Source organism: Solanum stenotomum, chromosome 7 (genome assembly GCF_019186545.1).
Source record: "Solanum stenotomum isolate F172 chromosome 7, ASM1918654v1, whole genome shotgun sequence".
Classification (NCBI taxonomy): Eukaryota; Viridiplantae; Streptophyta; class Magnoliopsida; order Solanales; family Solanaceae; genus Solanum; species Solanum stenotomum.
In genome coordinates this window covers 57,773,293-57,797,206 of record NC_064288.1, presented here as the reverse complement: position 1 = coordinate 57,797,206, position 23,914 = coordinate 57,773,293, and the positions used below count along the sequence as shown (strand labels likewise).

Here is a 23,914-nt window from a genome sequence, read left to right as displayed (position 1 = left end):
CAAATATGTCTTGTTTATCTCGATCGTAGTTATCTCTTTGGTGAAAGTCTATCACAATCTTCCAAGCTTTATGGAGCATCGTAAAATATACTTACTTCGTCTCAACATAAGTGTCGTTTTAAGCTCATTTCACACCCATTAAGAAAAACAAAAAACGTTAGATATAGTTACATACTGGAACAATTTTTTGGTTGTTGCTAAAGCAACATATATTTCGATTTTTTTGAATAGCTACCATAGGAGTCTCCTTTGGTTAAAAATTGTCTCACTAATACAAAAACGACACTTCAAATTCGAAAGTATATAATAAACACAACAAATAGCTAGCACAAAAGGACATAGTAATAATAGAGATATATTATTATTATTATTATTATTATGATTAGATCTTGTATCGCGACAATGCAGAAGTTCCATCTATGCCTCTATTATGGAGGTAACTAGTGTGGTCTTTCACTGTGGTTGAGCGATATTTTGGAGGATTTTCTTCTGATAACAATTCAGTAATCGGTCCATAAAGTTTGGAAGATTGCCATGGAATTTCACCGAAGAAGCTTGCAACTGACAATCTTGATCCAACTTTGTTTGAAATTGCTCTGTGCTCAACACTTATGTACTTGTTATTTGACAACAGCTGCAAAAAATAAGCAAATGTATACGATTTTCAAATGGCTTCCGCAATTAATTTTGTATATAATATCGACTACTAACCTGCAGAAAATCTCCAATATTCACCACTAGAGAACCAGGTGTAGGAGGAACATCAACCCATTGATTCTGGTGAAGAACTTGGAGTCCTCCGATATCATCTTGTACAAGGACCGTTACAAAACCAATATCGGTATGTTGAATGGTGCCCATGGTAAGTTCTGGCTGAGGACATGGTGGATAGTAATTGCATGAATAACTAAGATGACAACAATCCATATAATCTTTGAGATAACTGCGATTGAGACCGAGACCTTCAGACAATAATTCAAGCAACGTGAATCCCAATTTCGTCACATCCTTGGAGTAGTCCATTAGTACTTCCCTGCATTGAAACAGGACATACTTTTATAATAACAGAGCAAAACAGAGTAATAACAGAGCATGCTTAATTGGCTCTCATGGACCTGTCTCTGTCTTTACATAGTCAACCAACTGAGCTACTAAGAATCTCCTTCCTAACAGTATACTCCAAAATTCTCATTAAGCATAAATAAATCACATGACACAATTAGTTTAATTTTATTCGGATTAAGAAATGAAAATATTTACCCGCATGGAGTTGGAAATTCTTGTGGACTGGGAGGATTCGGAGCCACAAAACAGAAAATTGTGTCTCTCCAACTTGCAGCTGGAACAGAAGGTTTATACAAATCAAGATTGCTAGTATAAATCACCTTTTCCCCAGTATCTCGAGTGTAGTACTGTTTCTTAACCTCAGTATCTTGCTCGAAAAACTATCGTGTTCCTTGCAACGTTTTTTCCAAGACAGATATTGGAATTCCATGATTAACCACTTGGAAAAAACCCCATTTCTCTGATGCATCTCGAACTTTGTCCACAATCTCCTTATGCTTAATCGGATCCTCATCGATGCCTTGAAGATCTATCACTGGAAAAACAAAGTGTGTTTCACATGTTTTCGCCCTGTTTTTTGGGGGTAGAATGAATATTTGTGGTACTTTAGTTATTCCAGAATCAACAAGACCTTTGACACCAGCCTTAGTATCATCAAAAGCTTTAAATTCACTCATTCTGTCATAATTTTCCTCAACTCTAGAGCTTCCCATCTTTTCTGCACTATGAATGATTAATTTTTACAACTATAATTTGTAAAATAGGAATGATTTATCAAAATGAGTATGACATATTTATTTATTATTATAGAAAATAGGGAAAAGGGTCAAAAATGCCCTTAAACTATGTGAAAGGAACAAAAATGCCATCTGTTTATAGTTTGGCTCAAAAATGCCCTTAGCGTTAATACTTTGATTCAAAAATGCCCTTAAACTATATGAAAGGAACAAAAATGCCACCCGTTTGTAGTTTGGTCCAAAAATGCCCTTACCGTTAATATTTTGGTCCAAAATTGCCCTTATTGTTATTTAATGGGTAAAAAATGCTCATTTTTCAAATAAATATTTTTTTTAACACATTCTTTTCTAATAATGTTTTTTTTAAAAAAAAATTAGCAAATGTTTATCCTACTTCAATTTAGAAAAAAATAAAAAATGAAAATATTTCTTATTTTTTATCATTATATAAATATAAATTAATGATGGATATACTATAATCTTATATATGACATATATTATATGTCCAAAGGGTACATGGCGTTATTCTATTTTAATTGATAAAATGAGATTAAGAAGAAAAAAAATATTTCCTACCTTTTTATTTGTTAAAGTGATTTTAGAAGAAAGAAAACAAGAATAGTGTTCTTCAATAATATTTTAATTAGGACGAAGATGTGTTTAAAAAGAAAAAATATATATTTTATCGGAAAAGGGCATTTTTGACCCATTTTGTTATTATAGGGGCATTTCTGGACCAAAGTATTGGCGGTAAGGGCATTTTTGAGCCAAACTATAAAGGGATGACATTTTTGTTCCTTTCACATAGTTTAAGGGCATTTTTGAACCAAAGTATTAACGCTAAGGGCATTTTTGAGCCAAACTATAAACGAAGGGCATTTTTGTTCCTTTCACATAGTTTAAGGGCATTTTTGACCCTTTTCCCTAGAAAATAAAAGAAACGTGAACAAGAAAGAGACAAAGTAGCTAACGTTTCACATTCACTTTTGAAATCTTAGAGAGACGCGGTTAAATTTTTGTTCTCTTTTCAAAATCTCGATAGTGAGACGTTTGATTAAGGATGGAGAGATTCAAATTATTCCAAACATAATATATACTAGTCATTTTTTGAATTCTTCATATTGTTGTAATGGACATTTAGCCATAACAACAAAAAAAAAAACATAAGATAAATGAAAACGAATTACATTATATATAAGAACAATAATATAACGCAAATACTTGTAACAAATTAATAATAACATGAAAGATTATGGAATAAAACTGAAAGTTATCTACCAAGAGGTTAACAACACAATAGATGTACCACTAAATCATGAAATAGTAACATTTTCTATAGAAGTGATTGCCTTTTATAATTTAGGAATTTTTTTTAATTACACAAAGAAAATAATTTTTTAGGTATACAAAGAAAAAATTTAAGTGATCAAAAATTGAGAGAAAATGAAATTACCTCTTCTATTGCATCAAGCAGTCAATATGAAACTTCACATTTGAAGTAATTCAGAACTATTTATAATTATGTTGATGGGATAAAACCTTACAACTCTTATCATATATTTTTTTTTCTCTTGCCATATATTATAACACTAATTAATTTTTTAAATATATTTTGTTCTTAACATATATTTTAGGACTCTTAATTATTAATTTTCCTGATTTTTCTCCCCATACATTTTTCTTTTACCATATATTTTAGGATTTCTTAATAATTAATTTTTCTAATATCTCTTACCATATATTTTAGGACTCCTTAATTTTTAAAATATATTTTTCTCTTAACAAATATTTTAGGACTCTTAATTATTAATTTTCCTAATATGTCTTACCATCTAATTTGCTGTTACCATATATTTTAGGACTTTTTTATTATTAATTCTCTTAATATCTTTCACAATACATTTTCTTTTAACCATATTTAGGATTCCTTAAATTTTAAAATATAATTTTCTCTTTAACATATATTTTAGGACTTTTAATTATTAATTTTCCTAATATATCTCTTACCATATATTTTATAGGTTTTCTTAATTATTAATTCTCCTAATATCTCTCATCATACATTTTCCACTTACTATATATTTTAGATTTCTTAATAATTAATTTTTCTAATATCTCTTGCCATATATTTTAGGACTTTTAATTAAAAAATTTCCTATTATATCTTACCATATAAATTCTCCTAATATCTCTCACCATACATTTTAGAATTCCTTAATAATTAATTTTCTAAGACCTCTTACCATATATGTAAGGCTTCTTAATTATTAGTTCTCCTACTATCTCTCACCATACATTTTCTTGTTACCATATTTTTAGGATTTCTTAATTATTAATTCTCCTATTACCATATATGTTAGGACTCTTTAGTTATTAAAATATATTTTGCTTTTCAACATATATGCAGTTGTGTTTGATTGTAGTTTTTGTAAATAATATTTAGTTGTTTGAAGGTAAATTTTCTAAAAAAACATGAAATATAAAAGACTCAAATGTATCATTAAACTATTAGAAATGACTTATAATCTATATCATCTGTTAAAAATTTGGTTCTTTTATGTCATCACCGTTACAAAACAGGCTTAATTCATAGACTTTTAGTCAAATTTATGTTTTATGTTTTCACATCCACTTCTGAAATCTTTAATTTCTATACGTAATCTATACGTTCTAGTTTCAAATAACTTCTATCGTAAGTTTTGATCTCATAAACCATAACAAATTCACTAGCTATTCCAACTACAAAGATTAACATTTCCAAGTTCTTGTTGTGGAAATTTTAAATGAAAGCTACTTTAACATATGTACATCCGTTCACTTCAATTTTTGGACTTTTTTTTGTTTGATTTTTCGCTTAGTGTTTGATATCTGTATTAGAGTATGATCAAATATAAATTTATGTTTTAACTATAAGGTCCATTTCTGGGGAAAACGATTTTTTTTTCATTCCCAAAGGACTCGAATGAAGACCTCTAACTCTTAAGAACAACTTAAATCCAGATTCCCTATCACGTTATTTTTTTTTTTTAATAATCAAGTAGATTGTCAAACACACCAATTAACACATAGTTACATACATGAGAAGGAAAGTATAGATATATCATATTGCATCATAAAACATACTTTCTTTATCTCAAAATAAGTGCTGTTTTAAGCTCATTTCACACACTCATTAAGAAAAACAATAAACGTAAGATATAGTTTATTTAGTTATCCTTATTTATTAGATGTTTCCTTTGGTTAAAAATTGTCTCACTAATACAAAAAACAACAATTCGAATTCAAAAGTACAATCTGCAGAAGTATGAAATAAACACGACAAATAGCTAGAACGAAAAGGAATAGTAATAATAGATACATTATTATATCTTGTAACGCAACAATGCAGAAGTTCCATCTAAACCTTTATTATGGATGTAACTCCTGTAGTCTTTCACTGTGGTTGCGTGATATTTTGGAGGATTATCTTCTGATAATAATTCAGTAATCGGTCCATAAAGCTTGGAAGAGTGCTCATTATCACCAAAGAAGCAGGCAACTGACATTCTTGACACATCTTTATTTGCAATTACTCTGTGTTCAACACTTAGGTACTTGTCATTTGACATGACCTGCAAAACAATACCACTCCTCCGGTTTCAGTACCCAATTACACAAATGTGTCTAAAAATATATATGAATTTTCATCTTCACCTTAGCTCGTAAGTAAACACTCCAATACTTACAAAATTATCATCTTATGTGTCATGGTGTCCCACGAGACATAGTCCAAAAGATATGTACTCTCAAAGTTGGAGTGCTTACTTGCCATCTTAGACCAAATTTGAGAATTTGTTTATGTATTATGCCATTTTCAAATGGCTTCAACGATTAATTTTGTTTACTATCAGATATGATTAGAAAAAAAGAGTATTAACCTGAAGAAAATCTCCAATGTTAACGATGAGAGCACCAGGTATAGGAGGAACACTAACCCATTGATTCTGATGAAGAACTTGGAGTCCTCCGATTTCATCTTGTAGAAGAACTGTGAAAAAATCACCATCGGAATGTTGTATGGTGCCCATGGTGAGTTCGGGCTGAGGGCATGATGGATAGTAATTGCTCAAAACACTAAGCCCTTTAGCACAATCCATATCATTGAGATGACAACGATCAAGATCGAGACCTTCAGATAATAATTCAAGCAAGGAGCAGCCCAATTTCGTCACATCCTTAGAGAAATCCATTAGTATTTCCCTGCACAAATTCATAAGGACAAAACAGAGTAGGCTTAATTGGTGTTAAAATTACGAGTTACTATTATGAATTAAGAAATGAATATTTACCCACCCACATACTGTTGGAAATTCTTGTGGAGTAGGAGGATTAGGAGCTATGAAACAGAAAAGTGAGTCTCTCCAACTTGCAGCTGGAACACAAGGTCTATACAAATCAAATTTGCTCATATAAATCACCTTTTTCCCCTTCTCTCGAGTGTAATACTGTTTCTTAACCTCATTATCTTGCTCGAAAAACTGTCGTGTTCCTTGCAATGTTTTGTCCAGGATGGATGTTGGAATGCCATGATTAACCACTTGGAAGAAACCCCATGTCTCCGATGCATCTCGAACTTTGTCCACAATCTCCTTATGCTTGATTGGATCCTCGTCGATGCCTTGAAGGTCTATCACTGGAAAAACGAAGTGTGTTTCACATATTTCCGCCCTGTTTTTTGGGGTAGAATGAATATTTGAGGTACTTTAGTGATTCCATAATCAACAAGACCTTTGACACCAGCCTTAGTATCATCAAACGCTTTTAATTCACTCATTCTGTCATGACTAGAGACTGCCATTATTTGTGAAAAGCAAAATGTAAACAAAAATGGGTAAAAAGAGAGGGGGGAACAACTCTTCTTATTTTTCTTCCTTCCTTCAACTCTGTTTTTATAGTGACACTCCCCTTATCAAATAAAATAAAAGAATAAGAGCATAAAATTGTCAGTTACACACCTAAATTATGCGGTGGTTATTTGAATATCTCGAACACGTGCTTTGCATGTGTATTTCCTATTTTGTTCAATTTTTTTTTTAAATCATACACAAGAAAATAATTTTTTAAAATTGTGTGATGCATAACATAAAATTCAGAAAAATGCTCAGAACACAACAACATAACAACACAGATTAATCAATAGTACTTTAGCTACAAACCCCTTTTAGGTAAGTACAAAAAATTAGGCTAAATAAATCAAGTAAAAAAAATTCATCAGAAAAAATAAAATTAAAACCCCAACAAATTTCCAAGCAATACAACATAACAAAAAATTAGGCTTTGAACTTTTCTATCAATTAAACCTTTATTTTTTCCTTGAATTTGGTCATAATCTAAAATGGCAATCTTATATCAAGAATGTAACTCACCACATCAAAGAGTGTATATAATAAAATCTAATTTGAAATTGAAAAATCTTGAACGATAGAAAGAAGAAATATCATTTACAAAATCTTCTCATTCTCTCAATGCACAAGTTTTGTGGAAAATGTCTAATTTGGCTAAGAAATTAATTGTTTCCTTTTTTTCCCCTTGTCCAAACACCTAACTTTTTATAAAATAAATAAATGAAAACGATCAAAACACAAAATAATGCTCCTTATGTCTTATTAACGTGACATAATTTTTTTTTAGTTTATTTGAATAAATGTCATTTTTCTTTAATTAGAAATAATTTAATTTTAAAATTTCCTTTTTATCTTCTGAGATGATTTATATCATACAAATGTCTAAGATTTATTTTAAATCAAGCTTTTTAAAAATCTTTCTTTTTTCGTTAAACTTTGTGTTAAGTCAAACGGTAGCACATGCATAAACTAGGACAAAGGGAGAACTATATTTGCTGTTTATTTACCATGTGTTTAGTATGAAGGAAAATATTTTCTTAAATAATAAAGTGTGTTCCTTACTTAATTTTTAGTATTTAATAAATAAACACAAAAAAAGTTATTCCAAAAACATCCGAGTAAGCATAAAGAAATAAGAGGTTTCTTTATTTTTAGAAGAATTTATTAATTTCTTATTCAACATCTCAATAATTGGAGCCAAAGAAACACAAAAAAAGAAGTATTGGTCCTTTTTATTTTTTTTATAAATGTACATTCTTATATTTTTTTAATAAAAACTTATCTTAGCTTTATTGAGGTGTTTTCCAGCTGGATGAAGTGTCCTTATCTTCCAAAAGAGTGGACATAATTCTCCCAAGATAGGGGGCGGAATAGCTGTTGAATTTCTTTCGACTTCTTCTTGTATTTACTTCTTCATATTCTGAAGCTCTTAGTAAAAATTTTGACTCCGCCATTATACTGACATTCAAATTTTGTCCATCCATTCTTATAATCTCATAAGTGAAGTAAGTAACTTTGTATTTACAATAATATGGAAAAAGTAGAAGAAAAGATGGTTTTCTCCAGGAATGAAGAATTTCAGGCTACATTACAACCAAATTATGATAAACATAGTGAATTAAAAGCCTTTGATGACACAAAAGCTGGTGTCAAAGGGCTAGTTGATGATGGAAATAGTACTGAAGTGCCTCGGATATTCGTTCATCCACGAGAAAGCATACATAACTCCTCAGGCTTTACTGAGAAGGAGTTTGTTTTTCCAGTAATAGATCTTGAAGGCATTGATAATCCAATGAGGCATAAAGAGATTGTTGACAAAGTTCGAGATGCATCGGAGACATGGGGATTTTTTCAAGTGGTCAATCATGGCATTCCATTACCTGTCCTTGAAGAAATGTTGCAAGGAGCATGAAGATTTTTCGAGCAAGATGTGGAGATAAAGAAACAATATTATACTCGAGATACTATGAAGAAAGTAGCACATGTTAGCAATTTTGATTTGTTTAGCCCCTCTGTTCCAGCAGCAAGCTGGAGAGACTCACTTTACTGTTTTATGTGTCCTAATCCTCCTAGTCCAGAGGAATTTCCAGCAGCATGCAGGTATGTTCTGACTTGCACCTGAAAGAACACATTATTTTCACAAAAACACTCAAACTTGGCCGGTAAGTAAACACTTCAACTTTGAGTATGCACATCTAAACACCTCAACTCGTCTTTACTGTGTTAGTTGAATACTCCAACTTAAAAAAATGATCATCTAGACACCTCCAAAATTTATGTGTCACTTCAGCATCTGTCGACAAGACATAGTGGGGACGAGTTGGAATGTTTAATTGCTAGTCAAAACCAATTTGAGATGTTTAGATATGTACTCTTGAAGTTGGAGTGCCTACTTCCCAGCCGAGGTCAAGTTTGAGTGCCTGTTTATGTATTATGCCTTCCACGGAAGGCCAGACAAATTTTACTTACTTTTCCAGTAAATAGATATGTTCAATGTAACAAAAATTAAGAATAAATCATGATAAACTGTTGGTAACAAATTTAACAGGAAGTCAAAGCTTCTGATAGCCAATTGACCAGACTAATTTGCATTCTGCAGTTTTAAATTTTTATTACCCAAAACTGCAGGGAGATTTTGATTGAATTCTCTAAGAAGATGATGAAATTGGGCTACTCATTATTCGAATTATTGTCCGAGGGTCTCGGTCTCAATCCTTGTCATCTTAAAGATATGAACTGTGCTGAGGGGCTATCTATTGCCCAACATTACTATCCAGCATGTCCTCAGCCAGAACTCACCATAGGCACCAGACAGCATTCGGACTGTGTTTTTATCACAGTGCTTCTACAAGATGATATAGGAGGTCTCCAAGTCCATCACCAAAATCAGTGGATTGATGTTCCTCCTACACCTGGTGCTCTAGTGGTGAATATTGGAGATCTGTTACAGGTTAGCATTCGTTTCCTAAAAACTTAAGCTGTGAGAGAGAGTTGTACTTTTATTTACTTAACTATATCTTCAACATGCCTTTTCGTGTGCGATCTGGATTAGGCCAAGCACGAGTTCTTTTTTCATAATTGGTGGCAGTGAGATGTTGAATTGTGTGATCATATTATCTGAAAACTTAAACTGTTAGCTAAAACGGTCACACAAATGAACTCACATTCTTAATTAGACTGATAATCTTAATCCATATAGTGTGTTTTGGTACTGAGATAAAGTTTTGCTTTGTCTGATTTCAGCTCATATCAAATGACAAGTATATAAGTGTTGAGCACAGAGTATTGTCAAACAAAGTAGGTCCAAGAATATCAGTGCCATGTTTCTTCAGCACTGGTGCGTTTCCCTCTCCAAGGATTTATGGACCAATTAAGGAATTGTTATCAGAATGTAATCCGCCAAAGTATCGTGCAACCACAGTGAAGGAATATACTGACTACTTCCGCAAGAAAGGCTTTGATGGAACTTCTACACTGCTGGATTACAAGATCCTGTCCTAAAATTGGAGTAATTTAGTGTAATGCATATCAAAGCTGTGAAATTGAACATGTGATGTACAATTAGCTAATAAGATATTCTGTAGCAAGTGGAATTCACATCAGGCTTTGATGATCGCCCGATATTGGATTCCATCTATTTCTTTCGAGATTGAATTCAGCATGTCACCATTCGGCGATTCTCATTTCTCAGAGTTAGTCATGGTGATAAAAGTGCATAGGATGCCTTTAATTTCATATTCAATGTTTTGAGAAAACAAACTCATTTAGTCACATGTGCTAGCCTGTATTCTTGAATATTTTGGTTATTCGTAGTCATTAACGTGTTGTGTATACTATCAATGGGAACTAGTTCCATGACCACAATTTGTTTTCTTTGGCTTATCTACCTTACATAAGCAACCACTATATCTTCTAATATCCTCATAAGGATTAAAAAGTAATTTAACTTCTCTGTTTTGTGGTCAAAATTACAAGTATCCGGGAGTCTAAGTTAGTATCTCCTTGACAAATCAACTCTAATCATTATGTGGTAAGAAGAGATATCCAAATGTTCTCTTCCTCTGTGGTCCTCAGTTTGACAAATCTTCTTTTTTGAAGTAAAAATTAATTAGCCCTTTAAATTTTATCATGACTATTTCCTAGTCTGCAGGCTCTATTATTGCCGGATGGGGAAGATTATAAATGTTTTGCATAGTGAGTAGTACTTTTAGTATCCCGTGCAGCCAATGAGTTTCTAAGAACCTCAGGTATTCTACTTGTTTACAACACTCTAGCAAAGAAGATGGCAATCTCTAGCACCGATGATTTTCAGACCACAATTCAGAAAAGTTATGACAAAATGAGTGAGTTAAAAGCCTTTGATGATACAAAGGCAGGTATCAAAGGGCTTGTTGATGCTGGAATCACTAAGGTGCCTCGAATATTCATGCTACCACCAAAAGACAGACCGGAGTCCTCGGATACATGTGAAACACAGTTCATTTTTCCAGTGATAGACCTTGAAGGCATTTCTAAGGATCCAATCAAGCATAAAGAGATTGTGGACAAAGTTCGAGATGCGTCAGAGACATGGGGTTTCTTCCAAGTAGTTAATCATGGCATTCCAGTATCTGTCCTGGAAGAAATGTTGCAAGGAGCACGAATGTTTTTTGAGCAAGATATTGAGGTTAAGAATCAGTATTACACTCAAGATATCACGAAAAAGGTGGTTCATTCTTGCAATTTTGATTTGTATGGCCCTTCTGTTCCAGCTGCAAATTGGAGAGACACACTTTTCTGTTTAATGGCTCCTAATCCTCCTAGTCCAGAAGAATTTCCAGCAGCATGCAGGTATGTTCTAAACATTAATTAGAAAAATAACAAACTTCATTTTTTTACCTAGTAACTAAATATGTATTATGTTGTGACAAAAATCAAGAATAAGTCATGCTTGTCAATTTTCAGTTGAATGCCCCTCAAAGTGAGAGAGTCTTTCCATTATATAGAGAAAATAAAGATTACACATCCCTAAAGATCCGCCATTCCTATCCCTAAAGATCAGCTATTCTATCTATACAAATCTGCCATTGAATCCGTCTAAATCTGCCTTGCTATCCCTCCAAATCAGCTATTCTATCACAATATTTATTCATATGATTCTACAACAAATGTATATGATCATGCTAATTTATATCACTATATAATTATATTAATATATACAATCATTTAGTTGTCTATCATGCTAACATCCCCCCTCAAATTGATGCTGGTGGATCAAGAAGCATCAATTTGCCTACTAGAAATTGATGGCGTTGCCGTGCCATGGATTTTGTAAACGCATCAGCTATTTGAAGATCACTGGACACATGTGGAAGAGTAATGACTCCTTTATCTACAGCTTCTCGTATATAATGACAATCCACTTTGATGTGTTTGGTCCTCTCATGAAAAACTGGATTAGTAGCAATCTAAATAGCACTTGTATTGTCAGCGTGGAGAGGAGTAGGATGAGATTGGGGAAATCCAATCTCAGCAAGTAATCCACGAAGCCATACAACCTCGGAGCAAGCAGTAGACATGGATCAATATTCAGCCTCTGTTGAAGATTTTGACACACGATCTTGCTTTTTACTCTTCCAAGATATCAATGACTCTCCAAGAAACATGCACCAACCAGAGACTGAACGACGAGTATCAGGACATCCCGCCCATTCAGAATCACTAAAAGCATTAAGACGAATAGGAGAACCACTTGGAAAGAACAATCCACGAGTAGATGTTCCTAGAAGGTACCGAATGATGCGACGAACAGCCACCAAGTGGAGATGACGGGGAGCTTGCATAAATTGACTAACTTGTTGAACTGCAAAAGAGATATCAGGCCGAGTAATAGTAAGGTAATTTAGACTCCCAACTAATTGTCGAAATATAGTTGGATCAGGAAGAAGATTGCCTTCCTCATGACGATACTTGACATTCATTTCCAGTGGAGTATCTACGGAGGAGGAAACTTGAAGACCAGCCAAAGAAATCAGATCTTGAGTATATTTGTGTTGGTTTAGAAATACACCTGAAGCAACATTATGAACTTCCAAACCCAAAAAATAAGTAAGAGTGCCAAGATTTTTCATACGAAAAGAATCTTTAAGCAGCTGTTGGAGGCAAGTGATTAGTGAAGAATCAGTTCCTGTGATAATAATGTCATCTACATACACCAAAAGAAGAACACAACCTGTAGATGTTTTCCGAAGAAACAAGATGAGTCATATTTGCTCTGCTCAAAAGAAAATTGTAGCAAAGTAGACCGGAACTTATCAAACCAAGCTCTTGGAGCTTGTTTTAATCCATACAAAGACCGCTTCAACTTGCATACATCTGATGTAGGCGATGAGAACAAACCAGGTGGAGATTTCATATAAATATCTTCTTTAAGATCACCATGGAGAAAAGCATTTTTGACATCCATTTGATAAAGAGACCAGTTTTGTGAAACAACAATGGCAATAATAGTTCGTACCGTAGTCATTTTGGCAACGGGTGCAAAAGTCTCCTCATAGTCCACTCTATACTCTTGTCTGTTACCAAGAACAACCAATCGAGCTTTGTACCGATCAAGAGTTCCATCAGAATGAAGTTTAATTGAATAAACCCACTTACATCCAATAAGGCGGACATTTGAAGGACATGAAACAATGTCCCATGTGTCATTTTCTTTAAGAGCCAAATGTTCTTCCTCCATTGCTTTCTGCCAACATTCATGCTTGGAAGCTTGTGAGTAACAAGATGGAACAGATATGTTGGATAAAGTAGAGGAAAAGCCATACCAATTGGGAGTACGAGATACTCTTGTAGATCGCCGAGTAGGCTTAAGAGGACCAGATCTTGAAGAATTCTCAGATTCTAGTTGTGGTGCAGTTTCAGGCGGCAGATCAGTGTCGGGATAGGGTAAAGTTGGCCGACGTCGTTCATATACAAATCCAGGTTTGAACCTCTTAAAAGAAAATGATAAATCCTCAAAAGTAGGAAGAAGGGGAGAAACAGAAGATGAATCTACAATCGTAGGAAATAAATACTGATTCTCAAAGAAAACAACATTTCTAGAAATACGAAATTTGTGAGAACATGGATCATAACAAATAAAACCTTTTTGTGAAGTACTATAACCCATAAAAGCACATTTAGTAGATTGTACAGAAAGTTTACTGCGTTGCGAAGGAGGCAAATGCACAAAACAAACACAACCAAATGTATGAAAATCACTATAGTTAGGATTTTGGTAATAAAGACGAAAATATGGAGACTCATGATTTAGCACTTTAGATGGCAATCTATTAATTAAATAGACAGCAGTAGACAAAGCTTCCACCCAATATTTAGATGGTACAGATGATTCAATCAATAAAGTACGAGTGACATCTAAAAGATGCTGATTTTTTCGTTCAGCAACTCCATTTTGTTGTGGTGTATATAGGCAAGAGTGTTGTGAGACAATCCCTTTGTCAAGCAAGAATTTTTTGAATTCATAAGACATATATTCTCCACCAGAATCAGATCTTAATAATTTGATGCATGTAGAAAATTGAGTCTCAATGTAAGCCAAAAATGTCTTGAACATGGAAAATACCTCAGATTTGGATCGAAGAAAATACACCCATGTAAACCGACTATAATCATCTATGAATGTCACAAAGTATTTGAAATGAGCATGAGAAATAATTGGTGAAATGCCCCAAACATTACTATGAATGACATCAAAACACTTTGTAGCACGACTACCAAAATTAGGAAAAGGAAGAGTTTTACTTTTGCCTAATTTACAAGTAGAACAATCAATGGAAGCAACTGAAAATTTATTTTTATTTCCCAATAAACCAGAATTTGATAAATGAGACAACACAACAGAATTTGGATGTCCTAGACGCTTATGCCAAACCTCAGTTTTACTAGCAGTAGAAGTACAAGCAAAAGATAGAACAGGAGGAATGGAAAAATGTATAGGGAACAATCGTCCAACTTTAGGCCTCTTCGCGATTATCGTCCCCGACACCTGATCCTGCACAAGATAACCATTACGAGAAAAATTCACATCACAATTGTTATCTACCAATTGTCCAACTGAAATAAGACTAGTTGAGAGCTTTGGTGAAACAAAAACATTCTTGAAAGTTGGAGTAATGTCCCCAACCTTGGTAATGGGTAAATTACTACCATTGGCATTCTGTATTTGTGATGGACCTTGATACTTACGAACATTTTTTAGGATGCTCGTTGAGTTGGTCATATGATTGGAAGCGCCTGAATCAACAATCCAAAAATTAGATGTAACATCATTACCTTGTAATCCCAATGCTGAAAAGGCTGACACGATCATTTGTTGTACCATTTCAGGAGTAAGAACTTGTCCTGAAGATGAGTTATCATCAGTGGAACCATTTATCCTAGCTTGAAAAGCATTGATCCTACGATTTTGAGGGCGCGTGGGACACTCTTTGATAATGTGTCCTTGTTGTTTACAATAATTACAGAACTTTTTGCTACAATTGCTAGCAATATGACCATATTCCTTGCAACTGTAGCATTGAGTTCTACTCATATCCCTGCCCTTTCCTTTACCTTGAGCAGCAAATGCAATAGTGACATCATTTTCTTTCTTAAAAGTATTTTGTGTGACAAGACGTTGCTCTTCACGAAGTAATTCCCTAAAGCAAACATCCAAAGAGGGAGACGGGTCACGATTCATCAAGTTAGAGCGAACACTCTCAAAGTCGGAGCGTAATTTCATCAAGAATTGGTCTCGCTTGCTTTGCTCATGAACTGCCTAAATCACTGATAGGGATTCAATAGGTATTTTGGCATAGACAATATCTGTAAATTCAGCCCATAAGTTTTGAAATCCAGAAAAATAATCTTGAATAGTAAGACCTCTTTGAGAGTAATTAGCAATTTCATACTCCAACTGAGAGCGTCTTGCACTATTATCTTGGTTGTAAACCTTTTGTAAGTAATCCCACATGGCCTTAGCTGTCTTGTACAACCTGAGATTAAGAATAATAAGAGGGTCAATTGACCCTAGAATCCATGTCATCACCTGAGCATCTTTAATCTTCCATTCACCTAGCTTTGTTACATCAGTAGGAGCAGGATCGCTTCCATCTATATGGCCCCATAGTTCTTTGCCGGTGACAAACAACTGAAATTGAAACTCCCAAGAAGAACATTTTTTTCCAGTGAAACGAACACTGAAGGATTCAAAGTGATGTGAATTCATGCTTTTGAATAGCTATAAAACTACAAAGACTCAAGAAAGCAACTAGAATGACCAAGAACAAAATTCCCAGGAGGTAGCCAAAAACCAAGATTTTCAAAAAAAAATTAAAAGGAACCACAGATGACTCTATGAAACAAGACAGCCAAGAGAAGGCTCTAATACCATGTCAATTTTCAGCTGAATTCCCCTCAAAGTGAGAGAGTCTTTCCATTATATAGAGAAAATAAAGATAACACATCCCTCAAGATCCGCCATTCCTATCCCTGAAGATCAGCTATTCTATCTATACAAATCTGCCATTGAATCCGTCTAAATCTGCCTTGCTATCCCTCCAAATCAGCTATTCTATCACAATATTTATTCATATGATTCTACAACAAATGTATATGATCATGCTAATTTATATCACTATATAATTATATTAATATATACAATCATTTAGTTGTCTATCATGCTAACAATGCTAATGTCGATAGTTATGTCCAGGTGTCATATCTTTACAATAATTTTGGTGGATATTGTTAGGAAAAATTAGAAAACTGGATTTTATGTCAGTTTTATGATAACCCACTGTTTCACGAGTTTACTGAAATTTCTGTAGGAAAATACTAATAGAGTTCTCTGATCATATCATGAAATTGGGAAAATCAGTGTTTGAATTATTGTCCGAGGGTCTAGGTCTCAATCCATCTCATCTCAATGATATCGGTTGCGCTGAGGGGCTCGCTGTTTTGGGCCATTACTATCCAGCATGTCCTCAGCCAGAACTCACCATGGGCACCAGTAAGCATACTGATAATGGTTTTATCACCGTGCTTCTACAAGATCTTATCGGAGGACTTCAAGTGCTTCACCAGAATTAGTGGGTTGATGTTCCTCCAACGCCTGGTGCTATTGTCGTGAACATTGGAGATCTTCTATAGGCTAGTATTGTTTTCCTTTCTGAATATTATATCTACTCGATGTATAACACATTATTTGGTACAGATTACTAGTTGTGCTAATTGTTGCTGCTTTTGTTTCAGCTTGTATCAAATGACAAGTACATAAGTGTTGAACACAGAGTATTGACAAATAAACTAAGTTCAAGAATATCAGTTGCATGCTTCTTTGGTACAGGTCCATTGCCATCTTCCAATCTTTATGGACCAATTACTGAATTGTTGTCAGAAGATAATCCTCCAAAATATCGCTCAACCACAGTGAACGACCACACTGGTTATTACCGTAAAAAGGGTCTAGATGGAACTTCTGCACTGTTGCATTACAAGATCTAATCATAGTGATGTAATAATTGAGTTTATGATGAAAACTGAGAGTTTAACTTTTGATGTATCTTAAGATAAGATGGTGAAACATGAACTGTTTATGTTCATCAAATAAATGATTGTCAATTAAAAGGATACTGGAGTTCATCTATTTCTTTTCTAAATTCAGTTCAGCATATCACTATTTGGCAATTTCATATTCAATAATTGGCATACACAAATATACCCTTTAACTTGACATAAACTTACATCTATGCCCTCTAAATGTGGTTGTGCACAAGTAGACACTTAAACTTGTATAAAATTGAACAAATAGACACATTCATCCTACATGACGTCTACATGACAATTTTTTGTTCTGCGTGTGTTATGCCACGTAGGACACGTGGGTCTGCTTGTTCAGTTTTATACAAGTTTAAGTGCTTACTTGTGCACAACTAAAGTTGGAGGGCATAGATGTCAGTTGAAGCCAAGTAAAAAGATATATTTATGTATTATGTCTAAATAATTAGACTATTGTTTGAGAAAACAAACTCACATGGTCATATATGCTATATTCTTAAATATTTTGGTGATTCAAAGTCATTAATATCTTTTGCCTAACTAGCTCCATAACTACAATTTCTGGGGTCTATACCCATATATAGGCATAAGCCTATTTGCATAGAAGACTTGGCTGCCAATATTTTGCTTGAGGCCAAAGGACCAATATGTGATGGAAACTCTATGTAGTCCACTTTCTTGTATGTACTTGGGCTTTAATTTTTTTCCAAGGAGTTCTTTCACTTCAAAACACACTGAAAAGATAGTGAGAATCAATATTGACCAAGAGAGTAATCCACATATACAATGTAAGAAAATAGTCTGTGAGAAAAAATAGAATGGGAGAGTAGTATTTTAGAAAGGTGTGAGGAATAAAAGAAGGTCAATTCTTTTAAATTTGTAGTAGTCTTTTGAGATTACAAAGTATTCAATTTCTCACTATAGTGGCATTATGTTGCTCGACTCGGGTATTATGTTTTCCGCGCTAAAGGACTTGGTGCCTTGTTACTCTCTTGTTCTTGTTATTTGTCGTGGATATTATTCCTACGGCTAATTTTTTTTTAACACGATTATATAAGAATGATGAATGCTTTGTTTTGTTCTGGTTGTCTACCTTCTATTTTTGGGATATGTGTGTGGTGAAGAGTGACAGTGGGTTCAGACAATGACTAGTGAAAGGGACTAAAACAAGTTAAAGCTTATCATGAAGGTCTACTTGTTTATGGCTGTCACGCCCCGAGCCTACACCCTGGGCGGGACCGGCACCCGGAGACCATTTCTGGCCCCAAGCGAACCCTTGGCCTGGCTTTCTTAACTCAGCGGAAACCTCAACAGAATAACTCAATGCAATGCAATATTACAAAACAACTTAACTTATAAAAATAATGGCCATAAAGGCAACTCGAATCTCAAAATAGAATATTTACATATATATATAGATGAGAGACTCAAAACTAACTGACTGACTGTCTGTCTATGAAGCCTCTAAAATACTGAGATGGATGTTGGGACAGACCCCGCAATATCCTAATAAAGCAAAGAACACCAAAATAATCGAGTCCTCCGGATTGCAAGGAGGCTCACCACTGACTCTGGAGTACTCAGCTGGATCAACGACGAGCAGGATGTTGATCTGGGGTACCTGAATCTGCATCATCAAACGATGCAGGCCAACTGGCATCAGTACATGGAATGTACGAGTATGCAGGATGGAAAACTAAGCAACAAAGGCTAGAAGGAAATCTTGAAGAACTGAATAGCTTACCTGGCTCAACTCAACTCAACCTGACTGACTTCTTTCAATATAAGGCAATTTAAACAAGTGCGATATAAAGAAAGACTGTTTAAAACATGCTATAAACTCTGTGTGTATACAAAGATACAATAAGCCTGAAAGGTATATAGAAATACAATGAACTGATGTATATAAAAATACAATAATCTCTGTGTATGAAAATACAATAACTGCTGTGGGAGTTTCCCTAACCGACAACCATCACATAAGAGCTATAGTGATGATACAGCGATCGACATCACGCTGCTAGAACATCTTATACTCGGCCAAAGGTATAAGACCTGAACTGCCTAATGGATCCACTAGTCTAATCTGAAAAGGGTTCATCTAAAAAGTATGATCCTTTTCTACCCATGGTGGCTAACATGGTTCTATGGGGGCTGTGGGTTCTTTGAACGCTCCCCCAATTCGGTGCTCGATACTACTCCCAAAATGTACTGGCTCTTATGTTTTTAAAACATATTTATTCCTGCTGATATGAGATAATTACTCAAAAACTAGCCCAAAGGCTCTTTGGAAATCTCAGTTTCCAACCTTGTTTAGATGTAAAGACATTTCTTTAAAACTTCTTTGGGAATACATAGTTCCCTAATAACTTTGAGAAACAAACTCAACTTTAAACTCATGACTTAACTTGAAACTGAGACTCTTACTCGACTTAATACTCTATACTCTTTTACTTGACTTCTAACTTCACTTGACTTGGAACTATCTTTCCTGGAATCGGAATTATGAATTCAAGGTGTTCGATCACATGTCATGGAGGGATTCTTGAACGCTTGGACGTACTTTAGAATGTCGGAAACAGCTATAAAACAGAGGTATAATACTTTGGAATATGCATGAGAGTGTGAGAAAAGGAATGGGGAAAACTTGGCTAAGACTTCAGATTTCTGTGACACAGATGGGACTTAGGATGCCATCGACGGACCGTAGATGGACTTACGGTCTGTACTGCAGGTCCGTAGATCGCGTCAGAGATTTTTCCCTAGAATTCATTTTAAGAAAACGACTAAGTGTTGACCTACGGTCCTGACTTACGGTCCGTAGGTCAGGTCACGGACCGTAGATCGTGACCGTAGATCGATGCCCCAAAAACCCAACTTCTGTCCCGATTGACGGTTGACCAGTACGGACCGTCAATCGATCTACGGTCCGTAGATGGGGATCGATAGCCCAGAAATTGCTGCGAATTGGTGGTGATTCAACTTTGAAAGGGTCATAACTATTAGAATCATAATTCCCTCAACATACAATAAGTTTCAACTTAAATACTCGACCCAATCATGTCTCACAAAGAACAATAACTTCAACAACACTACCAACAACATCAACAACTAACAACTTCAACACTTCAACAACAAACCCCAATCTTTTCTCAAATCATAGAGTAAACTTGGTGTGTGTGAGGGAAAGGATCAACCCACACGAAAAGAACTCTCATACCTTGATAGGGATCACCCCCGACGAAAATCCACAATGATCTTGTAGATCTCCTCTTTCTTCTCTTCTTCTTCTTCTCCTTCTTCTCTTCTTCAATCTCAAGAACCCTAACTCTTTCTCTTTCAAAATGGGACAAAAATGATCCAAAGATCATCCTAATACAACAATATGAGCTCAAATAAATGATTTGTGAAAGGACCAAAATGCCCTTAAATTTCCGGACGGATTTCCTTTCCAACTGCCCAACTTCTACATGGCATAACTCGCTCATACGAACTCGGAATCGAGTAAACTCAGTGGCGTTGGAAAGATCGTTCCAAGGGATTTGCAACCATAACTGGAACTACTCCTAACTCATCCTGAGCTAGGATTTACGACTACTCAAAGTTGGCCAAAAATTCATTTTTTTTTTCCATACTTAGCCAAATTTCCAGATTCGTCATTTTTTTCAAAAATGACTATTTCCAAATTTCAAGCTCCTTCTAAGCCACTTCAAATTGTCGGATGTTACAATGGCCTCTTCTTTTTTGTGGATAGGAAGATAGTGCTTTGCATAGAGAGTAGTATTTATAATATCGTGTGCGGCCCATTAAGTTCTAAGAACCTTAGGAACTCTATTGTTTATAACATCCTAGCAAAGATGATGGTAGTCTCTAGCACTGATGATTTTCAGGCCACAGTTCAAAAAAGTTATGACAAAATGAGTGAGTTAAAAGCCTTTGATGATACTAAGGCTGGTGTCAAAGGGCTTGTTGATGCTGGAATCACTAAAGTACCTCAAATATTCATTCTACCACCAAAAAACAGGCCGGAGTCCTTAGGTACAAGTGAAAAACAGTTCATTTTCCCAGTGATAGACCTTGAAGGTATTGACGAGGACCCAATCAAGCATAAAGAGATTGTGGACAAAGTTAGAGATGCATCGGAGACATGGGGTTTCTTCCAAGTGGTAAATCATGGAATTCCAACATCTGTCCTGGAAGCAATGCTGCAAGGAACACGTTAGTTTTTTGAGCAAGATATCGAGGTTAAGAAACAGTATTACACTCGAGATATCACGAAAAAGGTGGTTCACACTAGCAATTTTGATTTGTATAGCCCTTCTGTTCCAGCTGCAAATTGGAGAGACTCCTTGTTCTTTTCAATGGCTCCCAATCCTCCCAGTCCAGAAGAATTTCCAAGACCATGTAGGTATGTGTTCTGAATATGAATAAGCGAACAACCAATTTCATTTATTTACCTAGTAATTGAATATGTATTATATTGTGATAAAACTCAAGAATAAACCATGAAAATGCTGTCATAGTTATTTGTTTCCTTGCAAATGATTTTAGCTTGATGCAAGTTTTGATGGATACTGTATTAGAAAATTTAACTAGAGGTCTGGTCCCTGAGAGCCAATCAAGCATAGCATTTCTCTTTTAAATATTAATAAGTACTGTTTCATTAATTTTATGAAATTGCTGCAGAGGAATACTAATGGACTACTCTAAGCATGTGATGGAACTGGGCTGTTCCTTGCTTGGATTATTGTCAGAAGGTCTCGGTCTTGATCGTTGTCATCTCGAAGATATGGATTGCGCAGAGGGGCTCGGTGTTGTGGGCCATTACTATCCACCATGCCCTCAGCCAGAACTCACCATAGGCACCAATAAACATTCTGACAATGATTTTATCACAGTGCTTCTACAAGATGATATCGGAGGACTCCAAGTGCTTCACCAGAATCAGTGGGTTGATGTTCCTCCTACACCTGGTGCTATTGTGGTAAACATTGGAGATCTTCTGCAGGCTAGTATTCTTTTTCATTTCCTAATCGGTAAGAATGAACATAACACCTTTTTTCGAAACTGAAACCAAATATGCTTTATTTTTGCTGCATTTTCAGCTTATATCAAATGATAAGTACTTGAGTGTTGAGCACAGAGTATTGTCAAATAAAGTTGGACCAAGAATATCAGTTGCATGCTTCTTCAGTACAGGTCCATTACCATCTTCCAAGTTGTATGGACCAATTGCTGAATTGTTGTCAGAAGATAATCCTCCGAAGTATTGTGCAACCACAGTGAAAGCCTTCAGTGATTACTTCCGTAAAAAGGGTTTAGATGGAACTTCTGCATTGTTGCATTTGAAGATCTAACATAGTAGTATAGCAGTTGAATGTATGATGAGTATACCGAGAATTTAACTTTTGGTGTATGTTGCTGAAGCTTCATAGATGTTGAAAGGCATAATTAATATATAGATGGACACTTTAACTTGGCCTCCACTGGCAATTGAACGCCCAAACTTTCAGTGCGACTGGTGCGTCTTGCGAACACCTTTAACTTTGAATATACACATCTAGACACCTTTAAGGAGGTGCATTCTCAAACTTGGGGTGTTTACATGCCAACTTAAACCAAGTTAAGGTGTTGAAATATGAACTAGTATGATCTTTGCAAGATCGTCCTCGTGACTGATCAGTCTGACAAAGTTTTATGTCTGTCATAGTTTCTATTCGTGTTAGCAAATAAATGATTGTCAATTACCACATGTAGCTTTGGATCAAATAATTCCTTTTTGTTCTATCTGTCTGGCTTTTATTTCTTCGTAATATAGAGTGACGTGTGTGTATGTGTGACCACAGTGAACAAACATACTTTCGCGAGAAAGGCCTTGACAGAACTCTTGCATTGCTGCATTACAAGTTCCTGTCATAGAAATGGAGAAATTCATAGCAAAATGCATATTAGAATAAAGAATTGAACTTGTGATATACAATTATCAAATAAAACATGCTGTGATTAAAGTTCCATAAATGTTGATAAATGCATTTCTAATTTACACATAGTTCAGTACTTGAAATATTTCTGATAAAATTTCTATCTGTTACACTTTCTCTATACTAGCCATGGATGATTGCTAATATATACTTGCAGCTTTTCATATACTTTGTTTTAATAAAAAGATTCTGGAGTTCCTCTATTTCTATTCTCGATTCAGTTCAGCATGTTACCATATGACGATTCTTGATATTATTTGATATCTTTATCCTTTAAGGCATTAAAAATGATTAACTCCTTTCTTGTGCTTTATTAGGCTTCAAATAGATAGTTAGTTGGTATGAACTGTTGATGGTGACTATTGTGATCTAAATTAGTGGCTCTTGTTTTGAAAAAGTAAACTAGATTCTTTCCTAGTACATGAATTTACCTAGTTCATGTCTTAGGTAATTTATTCTAAGACCTGTGCATGCCAGCGTGTCTCATCGACAATAAGTACTCTAACCACTATTTAGGTATGACCAAATATCTAAATGTTCCCTTCCTCTTGTCTTTCCTCATCTAGAGAAATCCTCAACATCTTGCATTTCAATATCTCATCATAGTAATGTAGCAATTGAATGTATCTTAAGCTGAAGTTTCATAGATGTTGAAACATGAACTATTATG

The 23,914-nt window shown here is 34.8% G+C and overlaps 3 protein-coding genes, 1 long non-coding RNA gene and 3 pseudogenes across 5 annotated transcripts; 5 read left to right on the top strand and 2 right to left on the bottom strand.

Annotated features, from left to right (window-relative positions):
• Nucleotides 1-295: 295 nt before the first annotated feature.
• On the bottom strand, nt 296-1,778 carry LOC125871563 (1-aminocyclopropane-1-carboxylate oxidase homolog; annotated as a pseudogene). The gene is made up of 3 exons (XR_007447021.1): nt 1,261-1,778; nt 712-1,033; nt 296-634 (listed from the first exon to the last, which is right to left on the bottom strand). The product of XR_007447021.1 is annotated as a 1-aminocyclopropane-1-carboxylate oxidase homolog (transcript).
• LOC125871572 (uncharacterized) lies at nt 1,557-6,627 on the top strand. Its single transcript, XR_007447023.1, has 2 exons — nt 1,557-1,666; nt 6,540-6,627. It is a non-coding gene; the product is annotated as an uncharacterized LOC125871572 (long non-coding RNA).
• Nucleotides 4,997-6,781, bottom strand: LOC125871564 (1-aminocyclopropane-1-carboxylate oxidase homolog; annotated as a pseudogene).
• Nucleotides 6,782-8,064: 1,283 nt separating this feature from the next.
• LOC125870245 (1-aminocyclopropane-1-carboxylate oxidase homolog) lies at nt 8,065-10,344 on the top strand (annotated as a pseudogene).
• A 317-nt stretch (nt 10,345-10,661) lies between these two features.
• Nucleotides 10,662-22,854, top strand: LOC125870247 (1-aminocyclopropane-1-carboxylate oxidase homolog). Its single transcript, XM_049550630.1, has 4 exons — nt 10,662-11,351; nt 21,508-21,671; nt 21,950-22,271; nt 22,369-22,854. Exons 1-4 carry the CDS (start codon nt 10,968-10,970, stop codon nt 22,618-22,620), a joined length of 1,122 nt encoding a protein of 373 aa, XP_049406587.1. The 5' UTR covers nt 10,662-10,967; the 3' UTR covers nt 22,621-22,854.
• LOC125870249 (1-aminocyclopropane-1-carboxylate oxidase homolog) lies at nt 16,768-17,346 on the top strand. Its single transcript, XM_049550633.1, has 2 exons — nt 16,768-16,820; nt 16,958-17,346. The coding sequence occupies exons 1-2, from the start codon at nt 16,803-16,805 to the stop codon at nt 17,207-17,209; spliced, it is 270 nt and encodes an 89-aa protein (XP_049406590.1). The 5' UTR covers nt 16,768-16,802; the 3' UTR covers nt 17,210-17,346.
• On the top strand, nt 21,041-21,514 carry LOC125870248 (1-aminocyclopropane-1-carboxylate oxidase homolog). The gene has a single exon (XM_049550632.1). The coding sequence runs from the start codon at nt 21,121-21,123 to the stop codon at nt 21,484-21,486; it is 366 nt and encodes a 121-aa protein (XP_049406589.1). The 5' UTR covers nt 21,041-21,120; the 3' UTR covers nt 21,487-21,514.
• Nucleotides 22,855-23,914: the final 1,060 nt, after the last annotated feature.

Bases quoted from the DNA above. Each gene is read 5' to 3' on its own strand.
- LOC125870247 (XM_049550630.1), top strand. From the start codon at position 10,968: ATGGCAATCTCTAGCACCGATGATTTTCAGACCACAATTCAGAAAAGT. The intron at 21,672-21,949 runs GTATGTGTTCTG...AAATTGCTGCAG, and splicing joins GAATTTCCAAGACCATGTAG to AGGAATACTAATGGACTACT. The intron at 22,272-22,368 runs GCTAGTATTCTT...CTGCATTTTCAG, and splicing joins ACATTGGAGATCTTCTGCAG to CTTATATCAAATGATAAGTA.
- LOC125870248 (XM_049550632.1), top strand. From the start codon at position 21,121: ATGATGGTAGTCTCTAGCACTGATGATTTTCAGGCCACAGTTCAAAAA.